This window comes from Choloepus didactylus, chromosome 2, assembly GCF_015220235.1.
Source record: "Choloepus didactylus isolate mChoDid1 chromosome 2, mChoDid1.pri, whole genome shotgun sequence".
NCBI lineage: Eukaryota > Metazoa > Chordata > Mammalia > Pilosa > Megalonychidae > Choloepus > Choloepus didactylus.
The window spans coordinates 141,635,381-141,655,338 of record NC_051308.1 but is presented as its reverse complement, the minus strand read 5'-3'; the positions used below and the strand labels follow the sequence as shown (position 1 = coordinate 141,655,338).

General features: G+C 35.6%; 1 protein-coding gene across 1 annotated transcript in view; it reads left to right on the top strand.

Moving 5' to 3' along the window:
• Positions 1 to 19,958, top strand: part of MFSD14A (major facilitator superfamily domain containing 14A) — a 47,793-nt gene that overhangs the window by 21,400 nt on the left and 6,435 nt on the right. Inside the window, exons 3-10 of the mRNA XM_037826546.1 lie at positions 3,381 to 3,443; positions 4,166 to 4,293; positions 6,706 to 6,820; positions 10,087 to 10,305; positions 10,582 to 10,695; positions 11,428 to 11,499; positions 17,603 to 17,715; positions 18,909 to 19,006. Of these exons, the coding sequence (XP_037682474.1) occupies positions 3,381 to 3,443; positions 4,166 to 4,293; positions 6,706 to 6,820; positions 10,087 to 10,305; positions 10,582 to 10,695; positions 11,428 to 11,499; positions 17,603 to 17,715; positions 18,909 to 19,006 (922 nt within the window). The remainder of the gene's footprint in view (positions 1 to 3,380; positions 3,444 to 4,165; positions 4,294 to 6,705; positions 6,821 to 10,086; positions 10,306 to 10,581; positions 10,696 to 11,427; positions 11,500 to 17,602; positions 17,716 to 18,908; positions 19,007 to 19,958) is intronic.

Below are 19,958 nucleotides of genomic sequence, written 5' to 3'. Positions count from 1 at the left end.
AGTATGGGCTTTTGAAAAAAGGTTTCACTCACTTTGAGGCATTTTGCTAACAAATTATGTTAGTTGTTATGGAGAGGTGGGTTTCCAGCAGATGTACTTGGTGTACAAAATAATTTGCTCTCTTTTAGTAGTCTGTCCATCTTTAAACACATTTCATTAGGTTCTTAGTTGTTTTGAAACTCATTATAGGTGATGCCTGCTGGAGAGTCCTTTTATAGAAAATGAGATGAAGATACAATTCATTATATTGACACATTTTAAATCAATAATTCTCTCTTCCCATACATAGCTCTCTTAGGCTTCCAAAAATTATAGTTTGTTTCAGCATTTTTTCACTAAAGATATTCTTTGAATCAATTCATTTATCAGATAACCAATTTTAGGACTTACATTAAGTATAATAAATGTTTGGTTTTGGATTTAAGGTAGCTTTAATTTTTAAAATCAATGTACAGTTACAGAATACTTTTTTTCAGTTCATGTGGTTGTTATTATTTTTGCATTGTAAGCTTTAATAGAACACAAAGAACAACATATGTGGAGGGCTTGCCCAGGAAAGGATGTTGAAGTCACCAACAAGGGGCTTTTAAATTAGCTACAAAGAAGAATTTTATACTGATACCTATTTTTGAGGGTTGAAATCTAACACTATAAGAGGTTGTGAATATGTGGTTGGTTCATAGTGGATGTTTAGTCAGTGATTATTAATTGGTTAACACATTAACTAGATAAAGAGAAGTAATGGCTGTAGATCTAAGGATCTATATTGTTAAGGGTTGACTTCATTTTTTTTCACAATTGCATGGTTCTGGAAATATTAGGCCAATATTCAATGGTCCAAGTTACTACATCTACAACAGTCCATGTTATGGAGCAAGAATCTGCATTCATTTCTTTCAAACAACATCTCTTCTGTTGTAAACAGTTTAGAATCCTTTGCTACAGGAATAGACCCAAAACATTCATTTTTTAAGGAAGATTTATTCAAAAATTTTCAACTTCTTAAAAATGTGTTAATAGCCATCAAATTTCTTGGAAAATGTTAAATTTTTCCTATTAAGCTCTCAAATTCTCACAGATCAAAGCTCCCATACATTTGGGTTACTTGTTTTGTTTGTGTGTTAAAATTTTGTTAGAAAATAGAACATGAGTTTTCGTATGTCTTAATTTTAACTACTACTTTTGGGAGTGCCTATTAAAGGTTTTTTCTCTTCTAATATTAGCTAAATTAATTTGATGGCATTATCTTGTTTTTGAGAACAATATTATCAATCAGACATTTAATGAACATAATTAGCACATGCAAAGCACTCTGAGATACTGATTTATTAAAGGCACATACAGTATATACTTTGCCTGTCCTTACAAGTTTGAAATATAGTTAGAAATATTTATTAAATACATGAACAGTACAAAGTACAAGAGCTGAATAGCTCAGTACTGTAATATAAGAAATATTACAAGACTGTTTGTGACTAACTGCTGAGTGTATAATCACTTACTACATGCCTTAAAGTAGAAAGCAGTTGCTTTAGAGAAGAAAGTTTCATAGCAGAGGAGCAATTTAGAAGGTTTGGGGATATTTCCTGATAGAGGAGGTAAAGGGAACAAACATTCAAAATGGACTGGATGTCATGTATAGTATGAATATTGGAAGGCATTGGAATATTTCTAAAACAGTAAAGAGAACAGATTGAGTAGAATGGAAGCTGGCTTGGCAAAGGGAATCATTAGTGATAAGATCTAACGTGTTATAAAGCTTCTTACAGGCAATGATTATGACTTTCATTCTTTGTAATTCCAAACTCCTTCTTTGCAGTACGCCTTTGATAATTAATTGAACGGAAAGTAGGTTTGAGTTGATTGTGAAAGGCTTTGGAATACCAGTTTAAGGAATTTAAATCTTTTCTTCAGTACACGGGCTGGCAAACTATGATCAGAGGACCAAATCCTTCTTGCATACTTCTGTTGTAAATGAAGTTTTATTGGAACAGTGCCATGCCCATTCATTTGCATATTGTCTGACTGTTTTTGTTTTATAACAGCAGAGTTAAGTAGTTGTGGCAGAGACTGTACAACCTGCAAAGCTGAAAAAAGCCGAAAATATTTAGCATCTGTTCCTTTACAGAAAAAGTTTGCAGACTACTTCTTTAGATCCTTGGGTCTTTAACTATTTACAAGAGAATTTCTCAACATCAGTAGTATTGACATTTTGGCAGATAATTGTTTTAGCATCCCTTTCCTCCTAAAATATGACAGTCAGAAAGGTCTCCAGACATTGTGAAATGTTCCATAGGGAGCAAAATAACGCCTGGTTGGGAACCACCTATTTAGATGAATATCATAAATATGTCAATTTTTTCCATATGAATGATTTTGGCTATTGATACTTCATTTCTAATTTTCTTTATTTTTCTATATACTATATTTTCATTAAATTTTGATTATTAGCAGAAGAGTAACTGAAGAAAAGGGAACATTCTAGTTCTTTGAAAGGTTCTTCTTGAAAGATGTCAGAAAATACACTCAGTATAGTTTTTCTTCCAAAAGACAAACCTTCCCCACCCTTCTATTTTCTCCACACTGCCATTCTCTATTGTTTTTACTGAGAGATATGGTATAATGAAGTGTTGACTTTTAAGTCAAGCAAGAACTCAGTTGCCTCATTTATAAGTGGTAATGTTATCTAATTCATAATGTTGTTAGGATTAAGTAAAAGAATATATAAAAAGCCTTGGACACAAAGACTGTAAAAACGGTAGCTGTTGCTTTTATTTTTCCATTTACCTTTCCCTCCAATTGCCTTTTCAACCAGTAGTTTCTCAGTGGTTCCCAGTGGTTCATTTGTTGCCAAGAGAACAAACTGATACCGTGTGGTTTGAGAACAGACCTTGGAAAAGATTGAAGACATTGTTATAAATAATCTTTCTAGATCCACTTTGTGGCAATTTAAAATTATTAATTCTCCCAGTCTGCTATCTTAGATAATATATACCTATCTATATGTGTTATAGGTCAGTTATATGTGGAAAGCAGCATAGCATAGTGATAAAAAGCATACACCTTCAAATCTGACTTTCTGAATGCAATTTTGATATAACCACTACTCTCTGTGCAATTTGGGGCAGGATATTTAACCTCTCTGTGTATCAGTATTCTAATTAGATTGTTTTTAGGATATCAATTAAGTCAATATATGTCAGGGCCTATATGAATGTTTGGTGTTATTAGTATTTACTCATGCATAGCTTCATACAAATCTGATGATATATGAAATAAAATTAGATTGTATTATGGAGGGGTGTTTGAAAATGTAAATGTAGAAATTTTACTAAGGCTAAAATGTAGCGTGTGGTTTTTATTTTGTTTTTATTCTTTAGGTATTACATGAAACCTTCCCTAAACATACATTTCTGATGAATGGTCTAATTCAAGGAGTAAAGGTAAGATGAATCATATATATACATACACATATGCATGTGCACACACAAAGAAGTATAAATAATCTGCATGTATTTTTAGTTCACTAATCCACTGTGTTAATTTTTACAATTAGATACAGTATACTTTGGTGGATTACTCAACATTTTAGACTAACTGGGTTTTAAATGTGATTGGGCTCAAATATAGTCAACTATGTATAAACCACATCATAACAGATTTCTTATGTGTTTTATGTGTTGGTATTTTTATTTGAGACATCTGAATGCTTTTGTAAACTAACCAGAATATAGATTAAGGAGAAAAGAACTATACAAAAAATTTATATATACTTAAACATATATGGTATGGTAAAGTCTTGGTTATTATGCACATTCTTTACTCTGGATTCAATTTGACCAGCAAGTTTTATAAACTGGAGATTAGACTCTATATAAAATCAGATAATTAGCATATGATAGACTTTCTAGAATTACTAATCTGGAGTTGTGATTGAGATTTCATTAGAGCTTTTCATATTTAATGTGCAGCCAGAGCCCTGCAGATGATTCTAGATATTCTAAGGAAATTTTTCTTTATATATAGACAGGAAATAAGTTGTTTAAAGTTTATGCTATCCTTGTCTTACAAACAAACATTTAAAATTCTTCTGTGGTAGTAAAATGATTTTTTGAGGTCTCATGGATTTGTAGTATAAGATATTTTTCATTTGAAATTTTTTTAGGGTTTGTTGTCATTCCTCAGTGCCCCACTGATTGGTGCTCTTTCTGATGTTTGGGGCCGAAAATCCTTCCTGCTGCTAACAGTATTTTTCACATGTGCCCCAATTCCATTAATGAAGATCAGCCCATGGTATGTGCGTATTCAGATTATAAAAACAAAATGTTACGTTCTACTATTGCTTTCTTAATATTCCCTTACTTCTACACCTTCCTTGCCATCTTATATCTATAGATTTTAATTATATTCTTCTAATACATTTATTCTTTGACGCAGATAAGAGGGCCGCTAAAAATATAGTAGCTAAGTTCATAAAGGGTTTTAGAACTAGATGGTACTATAGGAAGCATCTTGGCAACAGGCTAACCTGCTTTTGGATTTTACAGCCCAAATTTCCTAACAATACGTTGGGGACTTGGATAGGGTTGCTAACTTATTTTCATAAGAATGTTAACACAGTTATCATCGTTTGTATTAATTAGGACAAGAGTTTGCTCTGTGTTCTAGTTTGCTAATGCTGCCGGAATGCAAAACACCAGAAATGTATTGGCTTTTATAAAGGGGGTTTATTTGGTTACAGTTACAGTCTTAAGGCCATAAAGTGTCCAAGGTAACACATCAGCAATGGGGTTCCTTCACTGGAGGTTGGCCCATGGTGTCCGGAAAACCTCTTTTAGCTGGGAAGGCACGTGGCTGGTGTCTGCTCCAAAGTTCTGGTTCCAAAATGGCTTTCTCCCAGGACGTTTCTCTCTAGGCTGCAGTTCCTCAAAAGTGTCACCCTTAGTTGCACTTGGGGTATTTGTCCTCTCTTAGTTTCTCCGGAGCAAGAGTCTGCTTTCAAAGGCTGTCTTCAGACTCTTTAATCTGCAGTTCCTGTGCTTTCTTCAAAGTGTCCCTCTTGGCTGTAGCAAGCTCGCTCCTTCTGTCTGATCTTATATAGTGCTCCAGTAATTAAATTCAGACCCACCCAATGGGCAGGCCAACACCTCCATGGAAATTATCCAGAGTCATCACCCACAGTTGGGTGGGGCGCCATCTCCATGGAAACATTCAAAGAATTACAATCTAGTTAACACTGATAGGTCTGCCCACACAAGATTACATCAAAGATAATGGCGTTTAAGGGGACATAATACATTCAGACTGGCACACTCTATTATCAGTAAAGCCCCAAATAGTTGCTTAAAATCATAGAAGTCTATTTCTGTCTTTCCAAGTAAAAAAAAATCTGTAGTTGGGCAGCCAGTGCTGGCATGGCAGTTTGCGGGAACAAGACTTTCTATCTTGCTGCTCTGCCATCTTTAGCTATCACCCAAGTGTCCAACATGGCTTCTTGAGCTCCAGGCATCAAGTCACACTTCAGGCAGCAAGATGGAGATAGTAGCTAAGAAGAGCACACTGCCTTCCTTTAAGGAAACTTCAGAATTCCCACCCAACCCCTGCTTGCCTCTCTTTAGTCAGATTTCAGGCATACGTTGCTTCTACTTACAAGAGGCTGGGTTCATGGCCACCTTGATTAAAATCTGGATTTTTTCACTGAGGAGGAAGGGAGGAAGAGCTCACAATGTGAGTAATATTCCCGAGGTAATAGAGCCCAATATAGTTGTAAATCTATTAACCCTCTGACTGATGTTCTTTCTATTCAACTGAGTATTAATGTTAGTTAATTCTATGTCTTTGATGAGCTATATTTCCATAGTGTATCTAGAAAGACCAAGGGTATATATAAATAGGGCAGGATCTCTTCTAATGAAAATTTTGCTAAAGATCAAAGCCCTTGATAAATGTTGTTAATGCAAATGAAACCTTACCAAAGGGATCTAGACAATAAACAAAGAATTTGTTGTGGAAAGCAGTGTGTTGGGAAAATGTTAGTAAACAATAAAGTCCTGGAGGAATGATATTTTGCAAATTCATTATGAATACGCATGATTTAAAAAACTAAAACATTGGCATTACAATAGGAACTTCTTTGTTCCAGCCAGATATTTTGGAATCATGTTTGACAAAACTTAGTTTGCTTTGTAAAATATCATTTGTTCAGTTTTCATAGTCACTGTCTATCCTCCGTTTTATTTATGAACACTACCATAACAGGTTTTTCCTGTGCAAAGACTGAGTTTGTTTGGTCAATATTTGAAAAGCTAAAGATGATTTATAAAAAATCTAGTTTCTATATATAGGCTCAAAATAAATATGAAGTAACTTGTTCCACAGTTTTTTTCACTGTATTTTGTTTTTTATTTACAGTACTGTAATAGGAAATGTTAGGTAATGGATGAAAGCCACTTAACATTTCAACAGATGAGTTAAAGTTTGACATGAATACATTACCTTGTTTTAAATATTCCTGCATAGTTGCTATTGAATGCCCACTTCTAGCTGTTTTCACTAAATCTTTGGCTTATGATTTATGGAATAGTTAATCCATGAACTTTCCCTGTAAGCTGTTGACTGAAATTAGCTTTTCTTATTCTAATTCACTTAAAGAAAAGAGGAAGGTTAAGATAATGGTATTGATTTAACCATTTCTTTTATTCCTAGGTGGTACTTTGCTGTTATATCTGTTTCTGGGGTTTTTGCAGTAACCTTCTCCGTGGTATTTGCATATGTAGCAGATATAACCCAAGAACATGAAAGAAGTATGGCTTACGGACTGGTATGTGTGTTTATTCTATTCATTTGGTGTCTGCTGAAAAATATCTTGTTTTTTTTTTTTCAAATTGTGGTAATATATAACATAAAATTTGCCATTTTAATCATTTCAAATATACAATTTAGGAGCATTAATTACAATTACAATGTTGTGCTACCACCATCACCACCATTACCAAAGCTTTTTCATCCCTGCTAACAAGAAACTCTGTACCCATTAAGTGTTAAACTTCTCCTTTACCCTTCCCCAACCCCTGGTAACCTCTAATCAACTTTGTCTCTATAAATTTGTTTGTTCTTGTTATTTCATATAAGTGGAATCACATATATTTTTGTCCTTTTGTGTCTGGCTTATTTCACTTAGCATAATGTTTTCAAAGTTAATCCATGATGTAATATGTATCAGAACTGCATTCATTTTTATGGTTAAAGAATATTCTGTTGTAGCTATATACCACATTTTGTTATCCATTCATCTGCTGATGGACACTTGGGTTTTTTCTAACTTTTGGCTATTTTGAATAATGCTGCTATAAACATTGGTATACAAGTATCTGAGTCCCTGCTTTCCTTTCTTTTGGGTGTATACCTATGAGTGGAATTTCTGGATCACATGGTAATTTTGTACTTAACTTTTTGAGGGACCACCAAACTGTTTTCCACAGTGGCTATATCATTTTACGTTTTGTTTATCCATTCATCTGTTGATGGACACTTGGGTTTTTTCTAACTTTTGGCTATTTTGAATAGTGCTGCTATAAACATTGGTATACAAGTATCTGAGTCCCTGCTTTCATTTCTTTTGGGTATATACCTACTAGTGGAATTTCTGGGTCACATGGTAATTCTGCACTTAACTTTTTGAGGAACCACCAAACTTTTCCACAGTGGCTATACCGTTTTACATTCTCACAAGCATTTTCTCCACATCCTTCCCAACATTTAGTATTTTTTGTTTTTGTTTCTTTGTTTTGTTTTGTTTTGTTTTTTTTAAATAGCCATCCTGGTGGGTGTGAAGTGGTATCTCGTGCTCGTGATTTGCATTTCCTGAGTGACTAATGATATTGAGCATTTTTTTATGTGCTTGTTGGCCATTGTGTATTTTTGGAGAAGTTTCTGTTCAAGTCCTTTGCCTATTTTTAAATTGCATTCTTTGTTTTTGTTGTTGTTGTTGAGCTGTTGTAAAAATATCTTGTTTTTGAGGTAGCCTATATATTTTTGTTTTCTTGGCTGCTCAAGCAAGTGCCATGCAATGGGTTGGCTTAAACAAGGGGAATTTGATGGCTTTCTGTTCATATCAAGGGCTCATCAAGGTGTTGCATTCTTCCCCAAAGACTAGCATCCTGGAGATGGCTGCTGGTGATCCTCGGTTCTGAGCTCCTCTGTTACATGGCATTGCACATGGTGGCCTCTCCTGTCCTCTGAGTTCTCTTCTGGATTTCATTGAATTTCAGCTTCTTGCTTCCCTTGACTTTTTCTTTCTGTCTGAAATTCATTCTGCTTGTAAAGAACTCTAGTAATAGGATCAAGACCCTGCAGGGTTGGGCCACACCTTAGCTGAAGTAACCTCATTAGAAGGTCCTACTTACAATGGGTTCACGCCCAAAGGAACGGATTAAGTTTAAGAACATGTTTTTTTTTGGGTGTACATACAGCACCAAACCACCATACCATATTACAAGTGGTGCAAGCCTTTTCATTACAAGATTTTTTTTTCCCAGTAAAATACTTCTTGAAATAAAATCAACAGAGTGCATTAAAACTTTTTAAAGTACACAGCCATGTAAATTTTAATACCCTCCATTCAGCATTTATTAGTCACATGTCAGATGTGAAAATACAGTAGAATATTTTACCTTGTATTGTAAAATTATTTTTTTACAGAATCCTAAAAATAATTATTTAATGTCATGAGTTAAAAAAAACTACTGCTCATTTTAAATGATAATCTAAAATACAACAGGCTGACATCTAGCTCAGGAATCAGCAAACTTTTTCTGTAGCGGGCCAAATAGTAAATATTTTAGGCTTTGTGGGTTACATATGGTCTCTCTCATATTCTTTTTCGTAACTGTTTTTGGTTTTGTTTTTACAACTCTTTAAAAATGTAAGAACAATTCTTAATTGTATTCGGCCCATAGGCTACAGTTACATATATCAATAGTTACTTCCTTTTTATATCCTTTGCATAGATATACCACTTTTATTGATTGATTTATCAGTTGGTGGGCATTTAGGCTGATAGCCACATTTTTAAAGTCATTAGAATTTTATGTACTTGTTTAAATAATTAACCCATGAAAACTGAATTGCTAGTCTTGAGCAGTTATTAATAAACAGTTGCAAATAAACCTGCCCATGAAGTTTAACTCCTCCATCCAAAAGTCATAAATGGCATAGAAACAGAATAAATCACAGTCTCATGCACTTCCAACATTAATTTCTAATTATCCTCTGAAGAGTGTGGTCTCTATTGTGTTAACTGCTGGCACATCTACGCTAATTTGCAAAGCCATTATTATAGTAGACCAGTCATGTCTGGGATTAACTGCTTTCCTCTGTGTCCTGTCTACTTTAATCTTCATCTTCACCAGACTTGTATGGACTTCTCAGAGTTCCCAAGACATGGTTAGAGACCTTCTCAGTGCCTAGTATATTGATCTCACTCTTTCTAATCTGCCACCTAAAAAAGATCCCCATGTTCAATTTTATGTCAGGGCTTAACACTTTTGCTGAAAAGATAAACTTCACAGTCTTTAAGCTTTTGTTTGAGCCTTAAGCTATCAAGGTAAATATTTAATTTTAACATTGTAAAATCACAGTGAAATTGGGATCCCTTAGAGCAATGGGCTTTAGACTCTTTTCAGAGAGCACTAAGGTTTTTGTGGAGGTGCTAGGGTGGCTGGCAGCCAGGGAGAGGGAGGGTTATTTGGATAGTGCTCCAGGCCCTTACCTCTTCCTCAACAGTTCCTTCTTTCTCTGTTTTATATATGGGTTTCCTAGTAGGAATTATTTAAACAAAGGAGGACTCTAAGGCTTAAAATGAGGTTTGAAACCAGTTTTAAAGGCAATTAAAAATAAAATTCTTTTCTCTTCGTGCAAAAGAAGAGGGTGTAAGGAAAGTGGCATAGGTAGTAGAAGCAAAAGGACATTGCAACAGAAGGTCTGAAATAAATCAGGATTATGAAAGGAAATATTGTAAAGGTGTTGAAGTAAAGGAGTCAAGGTATCCTGACTAATCTCTTCCTGTCTATCCTTAACTTGTTGCAGGTTTCAGCAACATTTGCTGCAAGTTTAGTAACCAGCCCTGCAATTGGGGCTTACCTTGGACGAGTATATGGAGACAGCTTAGTGGTGGTCCTAGCTACAGCAATAGCTTTGCTAGATATTTGTTTCATCCTTGTTGCTGTGCCAGAGTCGTTGCCTGAGAAGATGCGTCCAGCGTCATGGGGAGCACCCATTTCCTGGGAACAGGCTGACCCCTTTGCGGTAGGTTTATACTTTTCCCTCTCTTTGGCAAAAAAGTGAATGCATAATTTAGTACAGCATTAGTATTTTGTTGTGGATGTTTCCTTGTGGAAATAATCTTCAGGGATTTTTTTAACCTTTTAAAATATGTTTCAGAATAGTTTGGGGAGGATGAAATAAATTAAAATGATAACTCAGTATCTTTGTGTAAACTGCCGAAAGCAATTTCTGCATATTCTTAAGAATTATTCAATGTTTTTGATGTAAAATGTTATATCAGTCTTTTTCTTGTTCTAGTCTTTAAAGAAAGTGGGCCAAGATTCCATAGTGCTGCTAATCTGCATTACGGTGTTTCTCTCCTACCTACCGGAGGCAGGCCAATATTCCAGCTTTTTTTTATACCTCAGACAGGTAAAATTTTAGTCAACCAAGGTAGACTTTTCTTTCATTTTTTAGTGACATAGTAACAAAAATATTTAATCATCAACAGAGAACTTTTTGTAAACAGCTCACTAGAATAGTGTGGCTGATATTCCTATTTCTATGGAATGTTTTATTTACTAATTCATGCATTTATTGTGGAGGTGTTTTATATTTTAAGGCTTTTGGCTTAGACAGAAGGGTACAGTATTCCCTTGTCAAGGTATATGGTTTGAGGTATTTTTTTGTTTGTTTGGTGCTTGTTTATACTGGTGATGGAATGCATTAATCAGTTCAATTGCTCAAAATAGTTTCTTTGTGACTGAGAACATATATTAGAACAGCTAGTCAAAGTGAGGGCAAAACAAGTGTTTTCCCCTTGACACTAATCCTACTAGGCAGAGTAAAAAGCACTTAATGGTACAATATTGATTTGTAGATTGAATTTTGAGCATTTAGTCATTGTCCCAACTGTTTAATTTAAATCCAAATTAGGAGTCTAGCCTGTGTAAATACGTCTGGTTTTAGTGTGTTAATACTTGTTATGTTTTTGGTTCTCAATGAAACCCAGAATCCTCCTCTGGAAGTATTCTTTGGTTATAAATGAGTTGCATTAATTTTTTTTTCTGTTCCATGTAATGTTATTGTACAAGTAGTAGCATTAGCATAGTACTTGTTACGTTTTTTTGTCTATTAATGTAACTTTTTCTGGAAAACTTCTAGATAATGAAATTTTCACCAGAAAGTGTTGCAGCATTTATAGCAGTCCTTGGCATTCTTTCCATTATTGCACAGGTGAGTTTCTTTTTAGTTAGAATGATGTCATATAGGGTACCCCTTGCTGGCCATCCAAATGGGACCCCAGAGATGGTATGTGGTATAGTCACCAGAGTCAGGAGGCTCAGGTTTGTAGGTTCAGAAACTCAATTTTGTTAGTATAGCTAGAATTCATCATATTAATCAGTATATGATGTATAAACCAGAAAGCTGATTTATTAATTTACACTGTGGTGCACACCTGCATAAAGTCAGAAATATGTCTGTTGGTCCTTGTTCTGTTGATTCAGTCATTCAACAAGTATTGAGTACACACCATGTGTCAGACACTGGGGACGTATCAGTGAACTAAACCAAATTCTTGCTGTCAGAGTTTATATTTTAGTGAAGTGAGATATTAAATTAATACAGCAATGCAGACACATCAGGTATAACGAGAGCTGTAGAGGAAAAGGGTAAGGGAAATATAGAGAGTGACTGGAGGCAGGGTGTTATTTTATCTGAGGGGGAGTTGGGGAGGCTTTGGTGATATAGGGTAACATTTGAGCAGAGATCAAAAGGAAATGGAGAATAAGTCCTGAGATATCTAGAGGAAAAGAATTCCAAGCAGAGGGAACAGAAATAAACCCTAAGGAGTGACTGCTTGGCATGTGTAAGAAACAGCAAGGAGGCCTGTTTGGAGTGAACAGGGAGTATTAGGAAATGAGGTCTGAGAGGTAGTGAGTTATACTGAGAGTTGAGTAAAATAGGAAGCCATTGGAGGGTTTTAGGCAGAGGAATGACATGAAAGTATCTCTCTTGGAAGCCCAACTGGTAAACAGTGGTTGTTTAGGTGAATGAGATACTGATCAACAAAAGAATTTGTTTTTTTTTAAAGATGTTCCATCATGGCCTCCAAACTGTCTCTGTTCTTCCATAAAGTAGTGACCAGAATTCTCTCACTCAGAGATTGAGGGTCTTTCTCCTTTTGGTAAAAAAGCCCTGCTCATTTCTTGCTATCAAGATGATCTTCTCTCAGTTATCACTTGTCCACCTTATCCAGTTTACTACATTGCAGTTTTCTTTGTTTTATTCTACTCTTAAGAAAATGTAAAGTAGGGTTCATTTAATTGACTTTTGGATGCTTTACCATCCCTTAGGTAGGACTCATTCTTCAGGTCTCATTATTTATGAATTTTTGCTGGGTACAGTGATAAACTTATCTTTAAATTTAAAATCTACAGTACATCCCCCTGCACCCCTACACATACATACACAAGACCTATTTGTAACTTCTGTTTTATCCTGAAAATTGTTGACCTGGAAAAACATCCTATTGAAACATTCATTCCTGGCCATCAGACCTTTGATCTTCAGAGGACTTCGGAAAGAATAATCAGAAAAGGTGCTCTTCACCTTTGGAGAAAAATATATTGTCACCTGTAGATAAAAATTACTTTTTGAAAACACCCTGTTGAAGAATAACACAAAGGAAAATGTACAAATAGAGTAGAGCTTGATGGATTATCAAATGTTAAACCAACCTTGCAGTTCTGGAATAAACCCGACCTGGTTCACATATTACTAAGATTCCCTTTGCTAATGTTTTAAGGTTTTATCTGAGTTTTAAAGGAAGAGAACAGGCTCGTATTTACTGTAATGACACCATAAGAGATTAATAGTGTAAGGGTCTTAAGTTCCATTTCATACTTAAGTGCCAGCAGACTGTTTGAGTGGTAAGTCTAAAGTGCTTTAGAGAGCAAGGTTTTCTTCTGTTCAGCTGATGGCACCTGGCATAAAGGATACAAAGACTGAAAAACAGTCTCTAAGAACTCAAAAACTGGTAGGGAAGATGTAAATAAAAGAAGAAGGAAATGTTTGGATTTGTATTGGAAAGAGCAGCAGAGTCATGAAGGCAGTGAGACTGGAAAGGAATAAACAGTGTACCAGCCATTGTTTAAAAGCATAGTTGTATATTATATACAGAAACACAGTCCTCAAGAAATAAGATTCTTAAATTGTCATTTGGCTTTTGGTGCCTATGTAAAAACAGATTGTGAGATGAAAAATCACATACAAAAAAGTGAGAAAACTAGTTGGACTTCAAAAACAGATCTAAGGAGTCTATAGTACAAATGCAAATATTGATAATTACATTTTTATTTCATTATATGAACTACTAAAATAGTAAGTCTAATATATGTAGCTCCACAGGGGGAAGAATTATCTTCTATTATCATTTCTGCAGAAGTTTACGGTAGAGAATGGCTTGCTCTTATTGTCCTCTCCAGCCAGTGAACCATCTTCACCTTTGTCACCCAAATACCCAGGACTGCCTGCAACCCAGCAGGTTCTAATTAGAGGTCATTGGTTTTTTTTAATGTATATATAGTATTTTAAGAACCTGTAAACTTAATAGTAAGCATTTAAAAATTCGGAGGTGCTATATAAAATGTATAGCTTTGCCCCAGAACTGGTAACAGAACTGGTAACAGATCTGGTAGCAGAATGGAACTCCCTTTCAGCAAGAGCTGAGTAGTTGCTGTTCCTTTGGGGGCATTTACTCTCATTTGCCATAGGCCTTATCACATCCTGTTACCTTACTACTTACCTGTTTCACTCACTGAATTCCCTGGCTCCAGTAAGTAGGCTTGTGATTTCATAACACTTGCACTAAATAAATGTTTACATGAGTGCATGGGTACCATTAGTTCTACACATTTCTCTTCCTTGGTGCTCCATCTAGTCTTCTATATGCTGGTGACTCCCAAATACTTTCTGGCCAATCCCTGAGCTCCTATTTGACAAATCTGGTGGGCATTTCAAACTTAAGATAGCCAAAATCAAGATCCTGCTTCCTCCATGCTCCAGTGCTCTTCACCAAGTGTGTTCCTCATCTCATTCAGTGGCACCACCGTGCTCCTGGTTGTTCAGGCCAGATACCTTGTCATTCTTGGTTCCTTTCTTTCCCTTTACTCCACATCCATTCTGTCAAGTGGTACCTCCTGTCAGCTCTTCCTCCAACATATATCCTGAATCAGAGTATTTCTCACATTCTGCCTTACTAGGAGCCTTGTCCAAGCTACAGTCATAGTCTCCATCTGGTCTGTCTACTTCCATTCTTGCCTCCACAAAGCTCACTCTCTGCTTGGCAGAGTTTTTGTAAAGTGGAAATCCAGTTGTGTCCTATCCTGTTTAAAACTTGCTTTCGGTTGCAACCAGAGATCTATACTTGACATAACGTCATTTTCCTCTGCTCTTCATCTTGTTGAGTACCCTCCAGTTCAGGGCCTTTGCATGTGCTGTCAGTCCTGCTTGGAGTGATAACTGCCCTCTCCTCCCCCTTGTTCAGCTGTTTCCTCAAATGTCACCTCAGAAAAGCCTTCCCTGACTATCCTGGTTCAAGCAGCACCTCCATCACATTACCCATTTTTAAGTTCTTCATAGCAGCTATAACCTGAAAATGTCTTATTTAAGTATGCCCATATCCATTGTTCCTCCACTAGACAGTTTTGTTTGCTGACTGGCAGTTTGACTTATTCAAAGTGTCCTCAGACCTGGAATAGCTGTTGGACTTACTATTAATTTGGCAAATCTTTGTTGACTGATGTCAATGTCAGATAATAATCAGTTGTATAATCTTGTTTAAATCATTTAACATTTGGGCCTCACTACAAAATGAGTTAAACTAAATTAGGGACACCAAAGTTATTTTCTGTCTAGCACACTGTATCTATTAAGTAATTAATTTGTTCCATAATTATTGAGACAAGAATATTTTGATATATTTAAATTCATGCATGCCAACAGTTATTGAGAGCTTATTAAGTGCAAAACACTCTGCTAGGTACTGGAGATACAAAGATAAATGAGAGATAAGTCCCTGCCCTCATGGAGAAAAACTGTCACCAGGTACAATGTCATGTGATAAGTACCTAAATACCAGCTTCCTTAGGTCTTTGGGTTGCAGGTAGGAGGTGGGGGGGTGGGGGAGGAGTGTGAAAGAAGGTTCATGCTGCTGCAGTCCAACTACAGTAGCTATGTATAAAGGATATTACCTCAGAGGGAGGTCAGCCTTTCTGTTTCCGATTGGATGACTCGGCACCTTTTTTGCCCCAGTTACCACATCTGTATAATGGAAATTGTTGTAGTAATGTACTCTGAGCCTTTTTATTGAACTAGATTGTATTCTTTGGGAATAACTTCCCAAAGAGGGAAAGATACTAATTTCTGTAAATGCATGCATACTAGTTAGCTAGATGGATGGAGGGTTAAAGATGAATGATTTTTATAAGCATTTTTTGGGTAATATTCATGAATATGCTTGAGAAGTCTCCAATGCCAGGCATTTCATTGGGCAGCATTCCTGAAAGAATGTGTGCTCCGGGAAACATGGCTGGGCCTGTTAAACCTGTTCTGAGCTGGGGCTCTCTGGGCAGCATTCTTTAGTCACTCTGGCTGAAGTGGCAGGTGTTTCATCATAGTTCGTGATTCTTGCACTTCTTCCTCTTAGGCTTACATTTAACAATGAGAAGAATGAATGTTTTCTGCCCTGTGAGTTACTAGTCTTAAAAGAGGAATCACAGCTTTTTCTATGAAAGTGCCACATTTGGGAATATCCTTGAATATAGTTTTCCGCAAGTTACACCACCTTTTGTTATAGTCCCCTGTCCCAGGCAATTTGGTGCCATCAGGTTTGGGGTATACTCTTTAAAATGTGCAGTTTTCTTTTTTGATGTTAATTGAAACCATTATATGATATATTTGCAAATAAAATGGAGAGAGCTACTAGCATCTGAATTAGGACTTCTAATGTTTTGGTTATTTCTGTAATATTGGCTGTCCACCTCCACCTCCTGCCCCCAAGCCATGGGAAGCATGTTATTTACTACCTTAAAAGAAAATAAAAAGATCATACAGGTTGTGTTTGACTGGAGGCAATAATAATTGAAAATATTTAACACACTCATCAGACTGGAAAGTAAACACTGGCTTTATAGTGAAATGTTTCTTTTAAGTTTACTTGCAGGTTTTGTGCCTTTTTCTGTCTGTAATCGTCAAGCCAAGCCTCATAGAACTCAATCTTATGATCATGTGATTTCAATGAACGTCTCAAAAGAAACCCAGGAGTCCTAATTGTTCAAAAATCCTTAAAAGAATTTTTGTGTTCCACTGGCATAATTGTAATTAAATCTGATTAGACTCTGCAACAATTGCCCCAGTTAAAAGAATTTCAAACTTTATTGTACTTGATAGCTATGTGTTTAGATTATCAGTCTGTCATAAATAGTGATTTTATGAATTATTTTCACTTTTTTCTCTGTGGACTTAAACTAGCTATTTTATGTGGTATATATAATATTTTAGTTAGAATAGCAAAAAATATATATTTCTAATGTCCCCACATCATTGAATTTCTCTTAGCTTTGAAATAAAAGAAAACCCCTCAACTCATAATAGTTTGTTAAATGATCACTATGTGACAGTTACATGCTAAGTACTTTATATAAATAATCATCTCATTTCGTCCCCGTGACAAGGTTGTGCAATCTGTACTAGTATCCCCATTTTGTAAGAGAAGTGATCACAGTTAGAGCCAGTGTTCAGTCATACTAGACTACTCCCATATCAGCATACTCATTAAAGTGATTTACTTTTCAGAAAAGCCTTAGGGTTTCAATGCTAAGTGAATGTAAGTGAAGGATATGTGAGTAATCACTGTTTTTCAGTTTACCCTTAGTTGGGGGAAAAGCATTTTGGATTAATTGTGGAGCTATAAAAGCTTTTTAAAAACTATTAGAATACAGATATTTCTAAATCATGAGAATCTTTTGACTACCATTTTCAATTTCTGATGTAAGTGGCCCCCAGAAGTATATTGAACTGAAAGTTTTACCTTTCCATAGTCTTAACTCTTGCCCTACATCTCTCTGCCAGCAGACTGCCCTTGCACCTGCCTGTGTGACCTGGAGTAGTGATCTCAGATATGTTCAGGCAGTTGTAGCTGAAAGCCAAACCGTAGGAAAGTGATAACAGTCTTTTTATATTATAGATTGAAAGAAGTCACCAAATATTTTGTGTTCTTTTTATTTTTTAAAAGTTTATTCTGGTAAGTTATTTTGTTTTTCATTTTTTCTCCCAGACTATAGTCTTGAGTTTACTTATGAGATCAATTGGAAATAAGAACACCATTTTGTTGGGTCTGGGATTTCAGATATTACAGCTAGCATGGTATGGCTTCGGTTCAGAACCTTGGTAGGTATAAAAAGATTTTATTTTTTTAATTTTAGTGTTTGCTTTTCTTGTTTTTTTCCTGTTTGTTTCTCAACTAAGGCATAGACTTTAATCTGATTTATGCTTTTTTTCTCTCACAGTGTACATAATAGAAATCTCATGTGTATTTGCATATTCTGGAAATAGCTTGAGGATAGAAGGGGGGGACATTTTATAGCTAAGTGACAGGCTGAATTTTTGAAGGAGATTATTGAGCTTTTGTATCTCTAACGAGCATTTAATCCAGATCAGTGTGTCACTAGGAAAAAAACATGTAATCCCATAGCAACCTGAAGCTAGAGTCATTTACCTTTTTTTCCTGTCTAGAAAAAAAAAGGTTGCGTAACAGCAGTGTTCATTATAGATGGCAAACTAGAAACAAGTGAGGAAAGTCCATTTGTTTTGGTTTCGGCTTCATGCCCTGCTGCTCAGCTTTTCCTGCCAGTGTGGTTTCCTGCAGGGAGATGATGGTAATGAAGATACTGGTGTCAGGCTGCCCACATACACCCTTGTGCTCAGGTGTGCCCAGGACTGAACTCCAGTTTGCACTAATGTTTCTTAAAATTGAACATACCACCTCTTGTACTCAGATAGGAGTAAGCATCAAGAATATATTTTGGTGAACAATTTGGCTTCCAGTTTAGCTTTTACAAAGAGGTGAGGTGTTCACAATTTAAATTACTCAAAACATTTTTTTTAACTTAAGCCAAGAGCACCCAAGTTATTTTTTCTTTAAAATTTAAGGATTAGATCAAATCAGTGATATCTTCACACTGAATCACAAGAATGTTGCCAGAAGACTGACTGGTTTTATGTGTTGAAAACATCTAATGATGTTTCCTATTCTGTATTATACATTAATTTCGACACAACGCATTCCCACCCCAGCAGAAATATACACATTTTACAGTTTGAACCATTAAAACTCCACATCATTATTATGCATATGTGGTTGTATTTCTGTTTTCTAAAAGAGTAATAGGGTTAGACTTTTAAGTGACTTGCCCAAAGTTACATAGTAAGAAAGGAATAGAGGAAGTACGGTTCTTCTTTTCCCTTTACTACAGCCATTTCACAGTTTAAGTTACTTGATTTTAAGTATGTATTTAAACCCTGACAGGTACAATGGAGGAAACTAATAATGTACTGTTTTGTTTTGTTATTTTGGATTACAGGATGATGTGGGCTGCTGGGGCAGTAGCAGCCATGTCTAGCATTACCTTTCCAGCTGTCAGTGCACTTGTTTCACGAACTGCTGATGCTGATCAACAGGGTGAGTTGACAGGAACCATTGATAATAGTGTAACTTCACAAGGCATTCTGATCCTTGATTTCTCTCTCAAGTGTTGAAACAAGCCTATGTTCAGGTGGAGAATTTTAAAATTGATTTCATTGTAAGTAGGAAAAGTAGATTCCAGGTTATCATTCAGTGGATATACCTTTCTCTCTCACTTTGAATACATGGCTCTATCTGATTTTTGTGGGGTTTTCTGGTAAAAAAAATTTAGTGATGAAGATTGGCCACATTATATATACTAACCATTTATTAAGCATCTGCTCTGTGGTAGAGAACTTCATTTATGCTAGATACATTCATAGCCCTTTTCTTAAAATCTTATGGTTTCCGTTATATAAAGACATATAGTAAATATTAGTCTTTATTGTCTTATTCCTTTTTTGGGAAACATTAAATTCCTGGGATTCTGACAGATGAGGAATAATTCTTTGAAAAGGGTATATTTTATCTAGTCATAAGGGGGAAAAAGGGGGGCTGCTACCAAAGAGTGGCAGTGACCTCCTGGTTGCTGAATGAGGAAGGAAAGATCTGTGACCAAAACAAGTTGTATTTTAAATTTGAGATAAGACCTAGAGATAAACAAATATCAAGCAAACTTTATAAAACACATCTATATTTATCTAAAAAGGGTCTTAAGTAGATTCTTGATGTGGAGAATTTTTGACAGTTGTTCTTGTGAACTCCTGACTGTTTTAACCAGGGGTTGTTTTGAAGGCTGTAATCCAGGGAAATAAAATGATTTTGCCCAGTTGTTTCTATGTTATACCTATTAAGCCTATATCTGTATACATTTGTGCCCACATTTACATCAGGTAGCTTACTATACTTTGTAGAACTGATGGCTTCTAAGTAGCTTTTTTTTTTAATTTATTTTTTATTTTTGAATGCAGTTTTATCGAGATGTAATCACATAACATACAGTCATTCC